A 19,876-nucleotide genomic window follows, 5' to 3' on the forward strand; every position below is an offset into this window, starting at 1 on the left:
AATAGAAAAATGTTAACACCCAAAACGTACATCGTATTTTTTTAATTCTGGTGTCCAGCCTTTTATGTCTGAATAAAGTTTATCAATTGCCTCCAGCTTCTCTTCAAGAAATGTTAAACACATAATCAATAGTCAATTGGGTTCGAAGACTCGTATCTAATTCAGTCCATTCAATAAAATCTCCAAACATACCCGGGACTATTTCCATGTCGTTCTATTTTGGGTTTACCTTTTGCTAATTACGGAAACCATTTACCTGGAAAAAATCACTTTTATAATTTTTTATTATCACATGTTTTGACGGGGATAACACTAGCCACAATCATTCAACCTTTTCGTGGGTTTTGAGTATTTGTTTAAACCTTAGCTAGAAAATGATTAGTAATTATTACTTACGAGTTTTTAAAATGGACCATTTCTATTTGGAACGGACGAAAGATCTTTTTCGATTAGTTGGAAAACAGCATTATCTTTTAAACATGTCTAATTACTTAGTTGCTCTCCGAGTCACTAATTCATCGATAAATGAGAGATTTCTGTTATTTAAAAGCAAAGTAAACTTTTTTAGTTAAATATATTATTTATAATTGCGCCAGAAAATAACATTCGTTAACTTTTTTTAGGTTTAGTTGCGGCGCGTCATAAAAGAACTTTCCGAGGTCAAAATGATATCTCATGACGCAATTATCATTTTCTTTAATTAAGCTTATTCTTGTGTAATGCTTTAAATAACAAAATTTGTAAATTATTTTATTAAATTGGTGTTAAGGGCCAGTTTGCCGGGAGTAGTGGCTCACTCCTGTAATCCCAGGCGTCCTTGAGGCAGAGTTTGTGGATGGCCGTGTGAGGACGACCACCAATCCCCCAACGGGCGTCCCCACGTATCCCCCCGTTGGCGTGGCCGTTACACATATCTCGCCCTGATTAATCAGATGTTGTCTTCACCGGGCTCGCGGTCTTCTCAGACTCAAATCAGCCCTTTCTTCTTTGAATAAAAAAAGGTCCAGTTTTATTTGCAGCTGATTCTATTATTTCATAAGGCATTGATTTTGTAAAATAGAGAGACCAATCGAACGACCACTCTGTCAAAGTTTTATCGAAAGCTTTTGAAGCAATTACAAGTCATCTACAGACTTGAACTGGAACTTAATGCAGATGTGACAGCATATTCCATTGAATCGCCAATACACCGTATATGCTAATGAGTAAGAGAGTAGTTAACTTACATTTTATATTAGAGGAATAGGTGGCTGATTACTAAAAATATTTTTGCTTTAACTATATTAAACTTTATTATCTGAGTATAATTAAATAGCAAAGTCTGAACATAATTTTCACGTGCATTAATATCCAGGGTGCGCAACGGTTAATTATTTTCCAACTGCAATGCTTCATAACATTGGGTGTTTATCGGTGATGCAGTCGGAAAATCAAGATAATCGTCGCTGAAAAGGTGGACCACCCGAAAACTTGGGGCAAGTTAGCCTTTGTTGGCCTACTATAAATAGATAATAAATATAAGAGTCTTATTATGATACAGTGGCATGGCATGTTGTGTAAAATATTAAATTTAAAGTTTAAAAACGAATTTAGCAGTTATATTGAAAAAAAATGGAAACACACATTGTGCAAATATCTTTACAGATAATGCAACTGCGAATAAATCTTTCTGGCATGATGCGTTTATATTTTTAAATTAAAATGTTTTGACTTGTTTAAAAACCATTGGACTACCATCAAAATTGTTTTATTTGTTAAAAGGTTTTAAAATGGAGGTAGTTCTGTTGACAAGCTCGCAAAATATGTGCTTTTTAACACAAATTAAATTACATGAGCCTTTTGTAAAATTTCAGATGGTGCCCAGGGAACGGTCGGCTAACTATCTGGGAACTGACCAAAACTTTGTCCCGCTGCTGCAGCGATTTAAAAGTGAAGTTTCTCACAATATTGGCAATGAGCGTCTTAACTTCGTTCATGGCAAATCTTTGACCTGATAAATAAGAAAAAACACCTTTTTAACTAAGCTTTCGAAATTTGGGCGTTTCTACAAAAAAAATGTACATACCTATGCAATTACGTGGTCCTGCAGAAAATGGGATGTAAGCGAAAGGATGTCTTCCTGTCGATTGCTCAATTTCGAATCTTTCAGGGATGAATTTTTCGGATTCTGGAAACACTGCTGCATCTCTGTGTAGTGCCGCGACGTTAACTATACAAGTAGTACCGCTAGGCACATTATATTCACCTACAACGAAAATAAAATTAAGTTGTTAGTGCCTGTTGTGTTTACTTATTTGTATAAATGAGGCTAAAGATTAAAATCATGAACATTAAATACAATAGAATGAATACGTGACTGGTGCCTAAGGAGTTCGGGTTAACAGTGAGTGTCAGCTTGAGCTCTCTCGGATTAGATAGCTAAAGTCATACCTGTCGACACCTACTGAGAGTCTTACTTATAATCACACGTGAACATAACAGTGCCAAATGGCTCGTATATGCGTATACAGACTAAAGCAATATTTTTCGATACACACCAATTTTCATGTCTTCCTTTAACTCTCTTAATATTATTGGAACCGATGGATATAATCGTTGACTTTCCTGAAATGCAAATAATATATAATCGATACTGATATCTTCGAATAACTATAAGAAACGAATATTTGTAAAATTTTAAAGTGAAACCCTGTGAAAACGGTCATGTTCGTCAAAGTTAAAATGAAGTTACGACGTTTGAACAAAGATTTCACTGTTTGTTTTTTACTTACTTAAAGTCTGATAACCATCTTTGACTTCTGTTTTCTAAATTTTTCCGATAATCTCTTTAGTTAATTTTAATAAAATCGGGAACATGAGAATACGTTCGCAAAAACCCATTTTATTTTAATTTACAGACTGTAAAACTAAAAAGTCTTGTTACCTAAGATTTAAAGAGTAAAAAGTAGTAAGAGTTTTCTCGATTTGTTTGACCGATTTGCCACGAGATGGCTATACGGCCGCTGTAAAAGCATACTTATTTATAATAAAATATTAAAACTTGTAAAGAGCCACGCTATGACATAGCGTAACCAGGGTTGGATATAAGTTACGGCATTTGACTACTAAAATAAATGCTCTGACTACTAAAATTAACCGAAATCTGGGGGCTCACATATCAATTTGACTAGTGAAAAATTTACCTAACTATTCATAAATTATGGCGAATATTTCGTATCATAAATTCATCATTCACCAATCTCATTTTATTTAAAAAAATTGTGATCGGCCAAAGTCATGTAACTCAAGTGATCATGAGTCATCGTCTTACGCGCTGCCCGGCTTGCTTTGGCGACAGAAGCACGGACTGTAAATTTACAGTCCGTGACAGAAGCGAAGGGGAATTATAATCTAAGCGGTCTTATAATATTTGAAAAATAAAATTGACCATTTCTCTTGAATTATTCTTAACGATCAAACTGGCGCTTTTTCTTAGCTCCGTGTATATTTGCCTTGAGATATCTTGTTTATTCCGTTTTCGGAATTCCTTTCGCGATTTAATTATAGTATAATAATAATAAAATAAACTTCTTCGGGGGAAGTATTCCATTTCTCATTGAACCCATGTTATTTTGATGATAAATCATTCTGCGACAGTTTGGGGCTTTAAAAATTATAACAAAAACAGTTCTTCGAACTGAAAAACTGTTAGAGCTCTTACCAGTTAAAGCCTTCAAGGTGCAAATATTACTTTTAATCTTCATTTATTTAGTAAAGTTTATTTAGTAAAGTAGTCAACCATACATTCAGTCTTCCAAATGATAAATACCATATTTCTGGGACCGATGTCTAAGGTCATATTTTTAACCGAAAAGGGTCTATAAATCATCATTTTTATTCCTGTACCTCTCCTAACATTTACAATTTGACTCTCTTATTGTTCATGGAGGCATATCTTTTTGCGAGATATATACCAAGGAACGTCCTTCGTTACTGTAGTTGTCGACGGTAGCTAGCTGAAGCAATTATGGGCATGGTTATAACGCTCCTTCAGGGTTATCCTTGTCATCGGCGAGAGTACCGGGAAATTACTATATATAGGCGTTCAAATCAAATATGGTGCCAAGTATTCCTTCAGCGCAAAGCAATGGTTGGAACCAGTTGAAAATAATTGCTGATGCAATTGTGGTGGCTCGTCAAGCCTGATGGTAGCAAAATTCATCATTGAAGGTTTTCATTCCAGTATGGAAATGCGTAAATTTAATTGCCGAGACTTTATCGGGGATCGTGATTCGTCCGTCACTTGCGAACTTAAAAACCAAGTGGTGTCTATGAGGACCAAATTGCCAAGGTCAAATGCACCAACCACGTAGTAAAAAGTTGTACAAAACATTTGCATAATTTGAAAAGGGGGCAAGAATAAAACAGGGACAATCTTATCTAAGCCCATTATTAGTAGACTTAGCGAGGGGACGTGAGTTGCAAGTAGTTACCACGCTTCTAGTTGTCCATCTGTTTCGGCCTTAAAACGAGATATTCCAAATCGCCCCGAAGAAAGTTTTCGAGAATAATTAAAATTGCAACCAGTACTATTGATGAAACTCCGACAGTGATACAGCTGGTAAATGGTATTCGATACCAATTGAAATTTGAAGGGGGATACAATCTATCGCTGTTCGGGTAGCCGTTAAGGCGCCCAAGATAAACATCGACCAAACTAGTAATCAGGCCAAACATATCGATTAACAAATAGTGCGATCAAATTGCGGCCAGCTACATTGACGAAAAACACAGCCCAGTCCCTATTATATTCGAGGCTTCCCTCGTATAAAATGAACATTGAGCATTGACAAAGGTCGAATACCCCTCGTAGTTCTAAGTCTACACTATCAAGTAACTTGATTTTCTAAATTAATAAACATTAAAAACCCTAATTTAAATATAAATTTTAATTTTAGCTTCCTAACAGCACAATTAATTTGCTATCAATAATATAACCTATTACACTTTTTATTTTTTTAGAAGAAGTATATCTTATATATTAAACTTATTATTTACCATGGTGAATATTAGTAGAAATTATGTTTAATTCAGAGAAAACGGCATGGTATTAGAAGATAAAACTTATTTTATACAGTCGTTCGTTAGTTTTAATTAAAACTAACGAACGACTGAAGAAGAGCCTCGGCTCGAAACGTCTTGTATAAAATAAGTTTTATCTTCTAATACCATGCCGTTTTCTCTGAATTAAACATAATTTCTACTAAGTAAATCTTAGATTCAACTAAGTATGTAGATGGCGCGCAGAAAAAGGCTAGATTTCGTTATTGGAACCGATGAGAGGATCGTAGTGTTCCCCCTGCTTTCCCCCACCAGAACCGAGTGAGTTTATCTAACTGATCGAATCACTACTAACCATTCGCAGGGTTTCAACTTAAAACTTTCCTTCAAATGCGTTGAAAGAACTTACATGAAATTATAGTAAAATCTTACTTTCATAACACATTCCAAATATTTCATGGCCTTCAGATGCTCGGGCTTAATCTCAGTCTTCGGATTAGAACCAAGTATCTCTTGGAGTTCCAAATGAATCGTTTCCTGAGCCTCTGGATGCAAACCCAACAAGTAGAGACACCAACTTACTGCGGTCGTGGTCGTATCGTGACCCTATTTGAATAAAAAGTAACTGAATTTAGTTATTCAAATTAGAATGCTACAATGGCTAAACCCGATTGGGAAAAAGAATGATTAATGGCGGCACAAACCATTGTTTAAGTAACAAGAGCGATTTTATGCTAAATAACAACAACAACCAAAATCGTGTTAACGAGGTAAGGTCAAAGAATGAGCACCAGCGTGTGATGAAATCTAGTCAACAACGACGTTATTTTCAAGTCTCGAAAAGACAACCCCAATCTTCGAAAATGTTTTAAGAGTTTCCAAGACAGTTCTTAAAAGTCATTATCTGCTACGGGAGAGCCAGGTACCAAATATTCATTACAATATGACACTTGCGACTTAAAGTGACCAAGCAACGAAACCAAAGTTACGAAATGTTAAGTTAATAGGAACCACCTGAACTGCATTGAAAAGAGTGATAAAACACGCGAATAGGTAGAATAGTCCATAATGAAAAGGTACCAAAACTCTAAACCCAAAAAAATTGTAAGTTTTTTAGTTTCTTCAAATATTTTATGATTTAGCATTTTTGGACCTTTTCATTATGGACTATTCACGTGTTTTGTCACTCTAAACCAAAGTTACAACTATTACAAATATAACTTTAAATATTCATTATATTAACTGCAAAAGCAAAAGTGTCCACTTCGTCTCTGATGTGTAACTCAGTGAATGAATCGTCTTTGAAATGTTCTTCCAACAGGAGATCTAGGAACGCCTTATACTTTTTATCTCCGTGTACGTCCTGTTGATCCAAGTGTCTGGACTTTAACATTTCGTCTTTTCGCTTACGAATCACCTACAGATATTTAATATTAAAAATTAATTTATTGGTGCTATTGTTCCGATTCTAATTGTATCTCCTGTGACTGCGACATATTTTTTTGATAAAGGCGATTAGGTCATTGGCCCTTATTTACAAGACGGCGAAATGCGTTCGTGGACAATAGTTAAGTCTAGCTGTAGTTCTGTCCAAACAGCGTATTACACCGTCGTGTACTCTAGTACACTTTAAAATGAAAACAGGAAATGACACCAGGAAAAGTTTGTAAACGAAATACCCTATAAAGCTTTAAACTTAAATAAAATATAAACTATTTTGAGTTTAGTTTGTTCATGGTTCCTCAATTTTGAATTGGGAGACTTTTAAATTTTGAAGCCCCCTTGTGTAACTCAAATAAGAAGCAGCCTAGCCGTGCTCAGGCCCCAGGGGCGCCCGCAGAAAGTTCTCAAAGGGGGCGGGGCAATCTTCATACATGTTCAAAAGGTGGAATGAGCCTTTATTAGTGAATTAATAGCTCATAAAAGGGGGCATTTGCCCCGTTTGACCCCCCCCCTGCTTATTGCTGCCTTGTGTAAATCATACCATTTCAGAAAGTAAATGTATTTCCTTTAGAGCTTTCCTGAAAAGCCGCCCAGAAGCCGTCATGAAAAAGATAAAATCGTTCCAAAGCCATGGCCGAAAAAATCTATGAATGAGTATTCTGGTCACGCTAAGATAAAAACAAAATGAGAATATTGGTAACATGGTTTTGAGTAAACTGATCTTACTCATTCAGTGCCAACATAAAGGGAGACTCTCTATTCATTTGCGCTGATATTGTAATTCCGAGTGCCGTTTCTTGAAAATTAAAAAATATATATTATCATTAATTTTAAAACCTAGTAAGTCCATGGTATGTAATATTAAAAATTTAGTCAGCTACCAAAAGATGTCATGGATAAAAACTTTTCAATAAAATATAAGAAATCGTTATGCCGGATAGCAAAAATGTAATTGAGTAACAAATCAGGGAATATAACAATTTAGCGGATCATTTTTGTTTTCTGGAAACACCTGATAGCACGCTTATTCACCCAGTTATCCAATATGGCGACTGTCGTATTTCTTTAAGTATGATTGTTATATAGCAAATCTCAATAAAGAAAGCTACTTTCGAGTAAGTTAATTATTTCGTTTGCCAAGATTATGAATGATGGTATAAAAATTTATATTATGCATTTAAAGAAATAACAAAATAGTAGTAACAATTTCGCTGAAAAGCTAAATATTCCTCAGTTTCTAAACGACTTACGGCTATTATATCTTAAGCGCAGTTGGTTTTTAAATCTTGTAGCTGAACATGGCAACTGGTGGTCATAAGAATAAAAAGTACACAAAAACATATTTGAACTGAATTTTAATAAGATGGCGTTGCGTAAATAGTGATTAATTCCCTTACGAAAATGATTTGATCCAATGCCCAAATTTGGATCAAACTTTAATCATGAAAAAGCTAGTTTGAATGCAATTCTGTTTGTATCAAATGATTTCAATCAAATAGGACGTTGGATCAATTATAACAGATTTTGGACTGTAATTTTCGATCAAAATCAATTTGGAATTTACTAAATTTAGGATATAATATTGAAATTAAATTGATTACCGGTTTTAATATGTATTTTAAAATTTCTGAGGAACCGTTGGGTTACTGAAAATATTTGATTGCACTGAATAATTATTTTCAACTATTGAATAAAGTTTTATCGAAATAAGAAGTTACAAGAGTTTAACAGAAGGCGCCAGCTGCCGTATTGGATAGCTGGCCGATCGATATTGCTCGGAAGAATTTTCTGGATACCCACTAACTAGAAATTATAAAACATCCTGGTCCACAGAGCCAGTTTTCAAAATTTCTCTAGTTCACGGACCATTTCCTCGAAAAAGGCGGAGATACCACTACAACTTGCTCGTGATGAGATTTCGCCCTCCACTGGGAAATCGAGAGCAGCTCGTGACGAGATCCGTGTCTTCCACTGGCAATCTCGCTCCCACAGCGAGCGCTCTGAGAGCGAAAATTTTGATCCGATAATTTCGACGGATCGACAGATCTCGAGCGGTTTTCATGATTTTTAAAAATGGCGGAACTAGATAGGACAATAAATATTCCGGCTGCTTATTTGTTTATAGAATCGTCTTCGGATAGTTCCGACGAAAAAAAGAGGCAATTCTTTCAAGGCAAACGCCGGAAATTGTATAAAGGCCTAAAATAATAAGATATATAGAGGATGAGGTATATTCGTACTCCGAAAATGAAGTAAGTTCTCCTTTACGCCTAGGCTTAACCATGGATGATTAATAAAGTTTATCGAATACAATATTACTGTCCGCCATTACTTTCCGCGTATTTCACTGGAAAATGCTCGCCCCGAGAGTTGCTCTTAAAACGAGGTTGTATTTCACTGGGAGACTCGCTCGATCGCGATCCTTGGAAATCTCGACACGAGCTGTGACGTCGAAATCGATTTCGGGGCGCTCTCGGAGCTTCCCAGTGGAAATCGCTATTAATGATACCTCGGCGGAAGTACAACAACAACCCGTTTGACGGAAAGATCGTCGTCCACAATAAGCCCACATTATTTTAAGTTTCCAGACGCCTGGGATCACTAGCGTTCCCAACATTCCCAGCCACGATTAGCGGTACCGTTACAATGAAAATAGTAAGACAAACATAAATAGCAATATAATAACCACTAAATGGTGAATGATTCGTGAATGCAACCTCGGAAAGTTTTTCATTTAGGTTGCTTAATAGTGAAAGTTAGCTCTCTTAAAGCGTTAATATTTTTTTCAATAATCAGCTAGTCTAATACCTAAGACACCATCTTAGCCCAAGTCATCTATCGACTTTTATGTGAGCTGTTAAAATTACGGTAAATTTACCGAGTGATTTTACCGGTAAATTTATAAAGCAAAAAACCCCCAAAAATATTTTGTTAAACTTCAAATAAAGAAGAAACAATTACATTTTACGTTGGACCAGAAAACCAAATCATTTTCCTGTTAATGGGGAAGAATACAATAAAAGCTTCTTTTTCGTTTAAGCTGAAAGTTTCTGTTTTAACAATTACATAATTGAATTATATTTTCCTTATTAGGCTGAACTTTCCTCTACTGGTTAAAATAATTTTGATAATTCTAATATAAATAGTTAACGAGATATAAGGTTCTATCTAAAGGATAGTTTGGGCACTTGCCCAACTTGTTTAGCTCCGGGGGTCTGACTTGAAACGTAATAACTTATTTGCTTTAAAATTTAAAATTGTAAAAAATATTTAAGGCTGTTCTACACTCAAATATTAATTTTATAAGTAACAATACAAAATTAAAAGAGTTCCACTTGAAATAGCGCGAAAGTAGACAATGGCCACAGTAGTCTTCCCCCTTAAAGACTCCGAATTCCCGGCACTGTGATTTTACGTTCCATACATTTAAATGTATTTCTAAGGGGTTATCTAGGAGGTTTCTTTAAGTTTAATGTAACCTAAGGCTATGGTAAAATTTAAATACTACTTTAATAATTATTGTGACATCAAACCATTATTTTGATTAAATAAAATAGTTAAGGTTAATTTACCGGTAATTTTACCAGTAAATTTACCGTTTTTATTTTTACCGGTAAATTCACATCACTTCTTTTAATGTCATTCATTCAGGTGGCCGGTTTATAATGCGTAGGAGGGTGTTGGCAAGCCCTTCAACAGCTCCCTACACTTTATATGAATCTGTTCCATTGCGCCGAATCCCATTCGACCGAAAAAGCGGCACTTTGGCGGATTTAGGATTCGGTCTAATGGGATTGTTCCATTCGACCGAAAAACCCGAACTTATCCGTTTCAGCATCTGTCAGAACAGCATGCAGTGTTACCTAACCTAACTTAACCTTATCTCACCTAACCTAACACTCATTTGCCCACTACCACCACAATTTCCTTTCCTTTCCTAAGCCGAACTATTTCAACTTAATTTTTTAAAGCAGACGAAAACTAAAAAATGTTATTTTTTAGACACCCATTTTTTATTCTATGCTATTTTATTAAATTTTATTAGATAGATAAAGGTATTACCAAGAATGTATTTATTTATATTCAGGGAGAATAAATATGTCGAGACTATCGACGGACACGTTGAAGCCCTAACCCCGTCACGCTAAGGGGGGGGGGAGGGAAAATGCAGGCGGTCTTATTTTTTGGGTCCTCGCAGCAGCGTTAATCGCGTCGAAAAACGTAATTTTTAAGAACCAATGAGATTGCAGTATTATTTGATTTTAAAGCGGAGGAGCATACCGGGGGGCCCAACGGGTGGAATTGGAGAAACGCTAAAAATAATCAAGACATATTCATTCTTCCTGAGTATAAATAAATACATTCTTGGTAATACGTTTTAACAAAAAATACTTCAAATTTTATAGTATTAATAAAAACATTTAATTAAAAGAAGACCAAAAAATCGTTTCCAACAATTTTAAAAATATATTAAAACGCTTCCATAAAAAATCAAAAGGAGTAGAAAGAAAATTTTTTTTGCGGTCGCTCAATTGTGAATATTGCATCGGTCGATTAGAAAAATACAAACCCCGCCTTTGGGCTAATTTCATCAAATACATTGGCGGAATTCGGTCTAATGGGAATTCGGCTCAATGGGAAGATACCCTTTAGATTACCGTTAACCTCAACATTTTTTTATATAAAGGCGAAACAGAAGAACTTGGGGGAAAGCTTTTTATTCAGTGAGGATATAACTTGCAAACTCAACGCAGGGGTTTTCTGAGTTTCCACCCAGTGCCCCAAGATGGGATCGAACGCGGCTCCTCTTGCTGCGAGGCAAACATTTAGGATGCTTACCAAATATAATATCAAGAGTGCAGTATGTTATCAATGGGACAATTGAGACGTGGTCTTCTTTCAAAGTGTCGGCTATATTCTGGACGAGTGTTCTGGAGTGTTTCTCGATTACTGGTTGGAACTGATCCAGAATCCGGAAATGGAAACTGGGCGTCAACATCTTCCGCTGCTTCCGCCATCTTGCCCCTGCACTTTTTTAATAATATTAAGTTATCTATTTAATAATTTTTATTATTAATAAAGAAGAAACAAGCCTCCAACACATATTAAGGAAAAAAATGAAAACGGGAATCAAATTAAATACGGATTAAATTTTATATCATGCCTAGTTCTTCCTACCACCATGGATTAAATAACCTGACAAGGTTATTTAATCCATGCTACCACGCTAGTTTTCCTGTTATTTTGTTAATAACTTCAAGATGTTTTCCAGCATATCGATATCAGATCAACCTAATTTTTTAAACAAATTCAACTAAAAGTTTTTTAATCCTTGATTTCCGATTAGAAAGTAAATGGTACGTTTAATTTGCCTTTGGTAATGTTTTAGTGTTTACTAATACTGCAACATGATATTGTTCTAAAACCTGTAGAGGTAAACCAATTTTTTTTAATTTAAAAGGAGAGCAATTTAGAAATGCAGATATTCAAACTGATCTCATAATAGTAAAGGGGTGTGAATGGGTTTTCGCTACTCAGTTACTTGAATAAAACACGAGTATGGGAAGCAGATACAGTTAGAAATGAGAGCGCACTAACCACGTAACGTTCGACTTCTCACCGATATATCTTGCACGATCTTTATTTTAAAAGCAAATCCGGATGGCAAAACTAAGATTTCGAACAACGTTGACGCGTCAAGAGTTTAATAAAGATCTCAATGTCATTATTCTATCAATAATTTTGAAAATAATAATAACCTGGTGAGTAATCCGGTTCCGAGCCACGGTTTCATGAGGTGATATTCATGAGATTTGTCGATTTGTGTGTGACTGCTCAGCAGAGGCTATAAAAAAGAGAATAAGATCAACCACTTCAAATTCATGTTGTTATAAAAATAAAATTAAAATGTAACTTACTTCTATTGTCGAAGCTCTGAATAACTGAACGTATGGCTTAAAGAATGTCCAGTTCCTCATGATGCCGTTTTCTTTAAAAACTACTGTGAGGCCATTCATCATGAGGTCCGTAGCTTAAAAAATCAAGGTATTTAACTGTCAAACCAACTAAATATTCTAAATTCTTAATTCCCCAAACAATAATAAAAATCTAAAAATATCCGAAATTCAGAATCCTCCCAAAGCCCATTTACACATAAAACGATCCAAAATTCAGAATCCTCCATAGGGTCATTCACACATAAAACGATCCAAAATTCAGAATCCTCCATAGGGTCATTCACACATAAAACGATCCAAAATTCAGAATCCTCCATAGGGTCATTCACACATAAAACGATTCCAAAATTCAGAATCCTCACGACTGAGACTATTGACAATTTATCTCCTCCAAAGCCAACCACCACAAGTTAAAATTCAGAATACTCCCAAAATTAGTCATTTCTAAAACGACAAAAATGAAGAACCACCCAAAAGTACAAAAATTCAAAATGAAAAATTACTTAAAAGTTGAAAACTTATTTTATTAGCTTCAAAATGGAATGAAGTAAAGAAAACTGAACCCACTGGGGGTGACAGAAATTCATTTCTAATAATCATCAAGTTTATTTTAATATTTTAAATAAAAATTAATGAACGAAAACCAAACTACCATTATATAAATTGTTAGGTTTTGTTATCGCCAAAAATTCGAGCAGAACAAAATTCCTAACCACTATAATGATAAACCCCAAAAAGAACGAAACCATTCTACTGTTGGAACCTCTATTTAAAAATCTAAGTTTGATTAAATAAAATTAATTTTATTCAACATTTGGTTGAAAATTTTTGTGTTTAGTTAGTTATTTAATTTTCTTATAGTTAAGTATCCTTATTTAGTTATTAATGACTGATAATTGATAGTTTAATTCCTTACCTACATTAAAAGGAATTTCGAGCTTATCCGCGTAGAGGCCACTTCGTAAACTGAGCGGCATATTTCCAAAAATCGGGCGAATTCTAAAACCTGGAACCTTTTCCAGTGATTCTCGTTGGTGTAACACATTTTGATAGAATTTTACCAATTTAACAGCTACGAAAAGAACAAATCCCGTAAAAACGTAAGGGAGTGCGCGTGGTAGATATTGACCTAATAAATGATACATAATTTTTGCAAAATTGAAAAGCTCTGGCACTTTTACGTGACCGAAGCCCGTCTTTCTCTTATGATACTACAATGTAGAAATTCTATTACTCAAAGAAAACATAGATAGCAATAGCATTTTCAAAGTTGAATAATGAAGAACCGAAATGGATATATACATGTACAGTTAAGAGGCCTGCAATGAATGTCTGATAAGATAAGGCAAAAGGCCATTTAGTTGACGAGCGAAGATTGTACGGGAATTATAATATACATTGACAGTGATTTGAACCTTCAACTCGGATCTGATTATTGTTTATTTTAATTAATATCTTTTAATACGCGTAGACCTTTCAAAATCTTAACTAACAATTCTAAATTTACGTTTTTGTTTGCTGAAATAAACAATTTTATTTGAAAATTATAATTATAGCGCTATATGAAATTAAAATTATAATTTATTATAATTTCACTATCAAATATGTAATAGTTTCCAGTTATTAAGTTTAGCAATATATTCACTCTAGTTTAAATATAGTAAATAATGCTACGTTGAAACATTAATCGCTTTTTGAGAGAATGCGACCAGGTAAAGGTGTTTACGCAACCAGAAATTATAAAAAACATTATTCTGAGCCTATTGTCGCATCCACTGACGGACAACCCAATGCCGCAGCAAACGACTGACACGACAGCAGAAGGGACATCGAAACTCCAGGGCCTTGAATGGCGAAAAAACCGGAAAGTATAAAAACCCGTCAAGAACCCGCCGCTCTAAAAGGCCTGGACGCTGGCCCGAAAAGTTCATCCTTCTCTTCGGAGCACTTACGTCGTTAGTGGGATATATTAAGACTGGAAAGCCTAGTTTACCAACGCCTCGCGATTTGGGAAGAAATAAGCAATAAGATGGAAGACATCTAGGTCCACCATCTGAACGTGGAGTAATTATAACGAGACTACCCGAGATGTAACTCACCGATTTGGTTTAAACTCGGGAGAAAAGTAGACCTTAACGTAATTTAAAAAACCCTATAGGAAAAAAATTGCAAAAAATTAACATGGGAAAATCAAAGAAATATTTCAAAGATTTTTTTAAATCAAAATATGGTTAAATTTGGGTGTTTATACTTAAATTTGGTAAATTTAAGTAAAATGGGTAAATTTAAGTAACTGCAAGTGAAAATTTTAAGAAGTTAAGAAAATGAATGTGAATTGCCTATATTCCTGATAAAATCAGGCAAAATTTACTTGGATTATTTAAATTTGGGTAAATTTATATTAAATGTCTAAATTTGGGTAGAATTAAAAAAATGGCTGAGTATTTTTAATTTAGCAAATTTTTGAGAAAGTTATATAAATTCGTGAAATTTTGGGAAAATGTATACAATCTTTTTAGTAACGTTTACTGGGCGCCGCCATTATCGTACAGACAACCAACGAGCAAGCGCTTTACCGCAGAAATTTCATAACGCTCCCCGTAGATTGTAATGTAATGCCGGTCGATTGAGGAAGGGCGTTTAAGAGTCAATAGAGTTTTGTGAAAAATTTCTAATTTTATGTGAATTTGGTTAAAATTGGATAAATTGTAGAAATTTAGTAAAATTCGAATCCGTGTAATTTTTGGTAAAATTTATTTTTAAAAGAAAATATTAAAATATTTTGACCTTGAAATAAAATAAGCTCTGACTACTTGTGCCTGATGACTGGGCCCTTCATTTCCAGATTCTTGGATTTGGCTAGTTTGTGCAATCTTACTTTGCAATATAATATAATTATTTTCTTGGTCAAAGTTATACGATGACGTTCAATTCATAATTCGGCATCAATCATTGGTTCGTCGAGATAATTTCCAACTATTTCTCTCAGAACGGCAAGTTCAAAGGCCAAAAATATATTTTGGAATCGCATGGTCACCGTTACATTTTTCCGGATGCATGACTCAGTCAAGCGGCATAATTACTGAACAATTTCAGATGGTCTATCTAATGGTCTTGAAAGTCTTTTGAAGAAGTAATTATGTTATTTGTTTTTGCTTCTAGCGTTGGTAGGCAAATTTCACAGTTTATAATTTGGCATAGATGTGAAAAAATGAAGCCATCATTGTAAAAAACTACATTTTCTTGAAAAATTGTCGAAGATGATTAATGAATATAAAATTCATATTTACGTGATGTACTTTCACGTTCTTCGCGTAAAAAGCTTCAATTTCGTAGCCAACTACTCAGAGCCAAGCGCTTCTGTTGAAAGCCTAATTTGATCGCCCTTCAGAATAATTTTTAGCATATTATTTCTGCAACAAATAAAATGATTAAATTTAAATATTTGGCAGTTATAGTGAGTGGAATTTTTCATTCCCCATGGAAAATAGCTATGATACAATCATAGACCTGTAGATACAAAAAAAGGAGATTCCATTCCTTAGTATTAATTAACAACACCATGCTGAAACCATAGACATATGTCTATGGCTGAAACTTACTAACAAGTATATGTGATCAAAATTTGGCTGCAATATGAAATTGGTTTTTACTGGGGTTTAAAATTGTGGGAATTTCTTTAGCGAGGTAAAATAAAGCTAAGTTACTTAAGAACAACATTAATTCCATTTTTTTTATATTCTAAAAAACCTCGGTAGGAATTGCTGTGTTCATAAGACACGGTTTGCACTTTGTAACTTGTTTTTGACTTTCTCCAAAGGGGTCACTACCAATAAAGATACTTTTAGAGGGACCCCGTTAACACGATTTATAGAAAGTAGCCATTTATTTAGTATCTCAGGATTAGAAAGCGGAAATCTGGGGAAATTTACTGTTTTAAAACCAGCATACGTTTATATCTAACTATGCGGATTTGGTTTTGTCCTACTTTTGACATGATTTATTTTTGCAACTAGTAATTGCAATTAGTAATTGTGCAACTTCTCACCTTTTTCAATCTTATTGACCGCGTGATTTTTGGGAAATACCAAATTTAGGGCCACTTATAGCGGTCACTTTGGTCACCACACTTGGGCAAAATACTGTAGTCTGCTAGCTGTCACCTTCACCCAAGCCACCACCGTCGGTCTATCCTGTTTCATATGTCTATCGATTATAATATGTAAAAGCAAATTGAGACTGAGAATTTTCGGCTGAAAATAGACAGTTCATTCCTTCATCTGTAGAATGATAATGGTCATTTGCAGTTATAATCAAGTGTGGTTAATAAAAGTTGAAGTTTGTTCAAAGTAAAAATTAATATGAATAGATGTTTTGATTAAGAAAGTGACAAGCTATTTCTGGTCTTGCTGCAGCGATTTCAAGTTTTTTATTACAATGAACATCTTTAAATATAAATTAGCATTCTAATCTTGATATGCAAGAAATGAGGGTACAGCTCTCACATTACGTGGACCCGCCAAAAATTGAAACTAAGCGAATGGGTGTATTTCCGTTGCGCGCTTACTAAGTACGAATGACTAGTGAACTTGAGGAAAAAAACCAGAAGCTATTAAACCCAAGCTACAAAATTGGTATTATGAGGCAGACTCCACCCAAATCAGAAGCAAAATAAAACTAAGCCATTAAATACTATTCTTTAAAAAAAATTAAGACTATGGGATGAAAAATGTACTCTAGAAATTGCTGTTTCTCGAAGCTTAATTTCAATATCTATACAAATCTTACTTTTGGAATTACAATTTAACTATATAAAATATCACAGTATGAAATAAAGCTTTAGGCGAACCGTTCAGTGAGAGTAATGAATAATAAACTTAAAACGTTAAATTGAAACATGTACAGGTCCAAAATGAGCTTTAAAAACAGCGAACCTTCCTTAACTTTCGGAGAATACACTGCAAATCTTACTTTTGGAATTCCAAATTAAATATATAAAATATAACAGTATGAAATAAAGCTTTAGGCGAACCGTTCAGTGAGAGTAATGAATAATAAACTTAAAACGTTAAATTGAAACATGTACAGGTCCAAAATGAACTTTAAAAACAACGAACCTTCCCTAACTTTCGGAGAATTCAACGCAAATCTTACTTTTGGAATTCCAAATTCAATATATAAAATATAACAGTATGAAATAAAGCTTTAGGCGAACCGTTCAGTGAGAGTAATGAATAATAAACTTAAAACGTTAAATTGAAACATGTACAGGTCCAACATGAGCTTTAAAAACAGCGAACCTTCCTTAACTTTCGGAGAATACACTGCAAATCTTACTTTTGGAATTCCAAATTAAATATATAAAATATAACAGTATGAAATAAAGCTTTAGGCGAACCGTTCAGTGAGAGTAATGAATAATAAACTTAAAACGTTAAATTGAAACATGTACAGGTCCAAAATGAACTTTAAAAACAACGAACCTTCCCTAACTTTCGGAGAATTCAACGCAAATCTTACTTTTGGAATTCCAAATTCAATATATAAAATATAACAGTATGAAATAAAGCTTTAGGCGAACCGTTCAGTGAGAGTAATGAATAATAAACTTAAAACGTTAAATTGAAACATGTACAGGTCCAAAATGAGCTTTAAAAACAGCGAACCTTCCTTAACTTTCGGAGAATACACTGCAAATCTTACTTTTGGAATTCCAAATTAAATATATAAAATATAACAGTATGAAATAAAGCTTTAGGCGAACCGTTCAGTGAGAGTAATGAATAATAAACTTAAAACGTTAAATTGAAACATGTACAGGTCCAAAATGAACTTTAAAAACAACGAACCTTCCCTAACTTTCGGAGAATTCAACGCAAATCTTACTTTTGGAATTCCAAATTCAATATATAAAATATAACAGTATGAAATAAAGCTTTAGGCGAGCCGTTCAGTGAGAGTAATGAATAATAAACTTAAAAAGTTAAATTGAAACATGTACAGGTCCAAAATGAACTTTAAAAACAGCGAACCTTCCCTAACTTTCAGAGAATTCAATGCAAATTTTACTTTTGGAAATATAAATTCACTAAACTATTCACGGAACACATTTGAGCTATAAGTCCACCATTCAGTGCAGAGATGGGCGAAATTGTAAACACTCTCAATCGTAGCAATCTCCCTCTAGAGTGCGATTGTTCGTCGATAGCTCATACGGTGTCTTCACGGCAATACGCGTCGGAGCCGTTCAGTTTAATACATACGTAGTGGTATTAACCGCCTAGGGCCCACAGCTTGGGTGGGAGATCTGAATTAACATGTACACTAACATCGCTCGGACGGACTCCATAATCGTTTGGTTAGCTAGCTTGGCTACCCCGTTCCGATCTGGGGTGTATGGTATTGACTCATCTGGTGAAACTCGTCGTGTACGTTCTCAGTACCGTTGTCGGTTACCAACTCTAGAACAGTGTACCCGTGGGTTTTAAAAAGAGCAATAAAGTCTCTAAAACGGTCGACCACATCAAATTTCTTCGCCAGAAAATATGTGACCCTCAAGTCAGAGTATTCATCCTTAAGAAGTAGGTAGTATATCTTGCCCTTCATAAACGGTGTGGGCGATAGTCCCCAGAGATTAGATTGAATCCGGTCTCCAAGTCTTTAAGCCTTGTCCGCGGCTCCAGATCCGAGTCCGGTCTTCACCGGAGCTGACTGGGGCCGATAGGGTTTAAGTCTGGGCCGGAGCCGTATTGGAGCCGGAGCTTTAGCCGAAGCAATAAATGGTACCTACAAAGTTGTGGAAACTGGGGTTCGTTTAAATTAAAGGAATATTTTTCAGCATTGAAAATTACTTTATACTCCTTTGAAATTTAATTTCATAATTACTTGAATAAAACCAGCTACTAATCAAGTTATCGATAAACCGACGTGTTAAAAATATTACTAGAGGATTTTTTTAGTGACTCGACTCGAACAAGAGAAAGTTTCCCCTTAATCAAGTACGCGATTAGTCGACTCGACTTCAATATTACTCGAGTAGAATACTCGATAATCGACTCGATTGCCTAAAACCACTAATCGCACAGCCCTACAAAATAGGTATAAAATGACAATGAAATTTATGATCATAATAATAATCAGCTATTCTAATACCCAAGTCAGCAGCGACTTTTAATAATTTTTAATCAGGTGGCCGGGTTACAATGCGTAGGAGGGTGGAACTGGAATTTGATGCATAGCCGCATTTAAAAAAAAACCATACCCCTCAGCTAATTTTGAAAAAAAAATATAAGAAAACTTGACACTAAGAATATCGCTGTTACAACATAAAAGCGGGGACTACCGTTGCGCCTGCATGTTCTCAGTTAACATTAATTCACTCTTGGTAAAACTGGTTCCCCCTTTTTCGATGTCCTCCCCCTTTCGGAAGCGTGTCA

The 19,876-nt window shown here is 34.8% G+C and overlaps 1 protein-coding gene across 2 annotated transcripts; it reads right to left on the reverse strand.

Moving 5' to 3' along the window:
* Positions 1-1,745: 1,745 nt before the first annotated feature.
* On the reverse strand, positions 1,746-13,629 carry LOC149940267 (cytochrome P450 4c3-like). Of its 2 annotated transcripts, none has more exons than XM_090177512.1 (11): positions 13,361-13,629; positions 12,402-12,514; positions 12,243-12,328; positions 11,323-11,513; positions 7,210-7,279; positions 7,025-7,151; positions 6,284-6,457; positions 5,473-5,646; positions 2,538-2,604; positions 2,066-2,245; positions 1,746-1,990 (listed from the first exon to the last, which is right to left on the reverse strand). In XM_090177512.1, the coding sequence occupies exons 2-11, from the start codon at positions 12,501-12,503 to the stop codon at positions 1,827-1,829; spliced, it is 1,335 nt and encodes a 444-aa protein (XP_090033638.1). In that variant the 5' UTR covers positions 12,504-12,514; positions 13,361-13,629; the 3' UTR covers positions 1,746-1,826. The 2 variants fall into 2 exon arrangements, with proteins under 2 accessions (XP_090033638.1, XP_090033636.1); XM_090177510.1 differs by having other exon boundaries at positions 13,357-13,629.
* Between the last annotated feature and the right edge of the window lie 6,247 nt (positions 13,630-19,876).

This window comes from Leiobunum rupestre, chromosome 6, assembly GCF_980474605.1.
Source record: "Leiobunum rupestre chromosome 6, qqLeiRupe1.1.hap1, whole genome shotgun sequence".
NCBI lineage: Eukaryota > Metazoa > Arthropoda > Arachnida > Opiliones > Sclerosomatidae > Leiobunum > Leiobunum rupestre.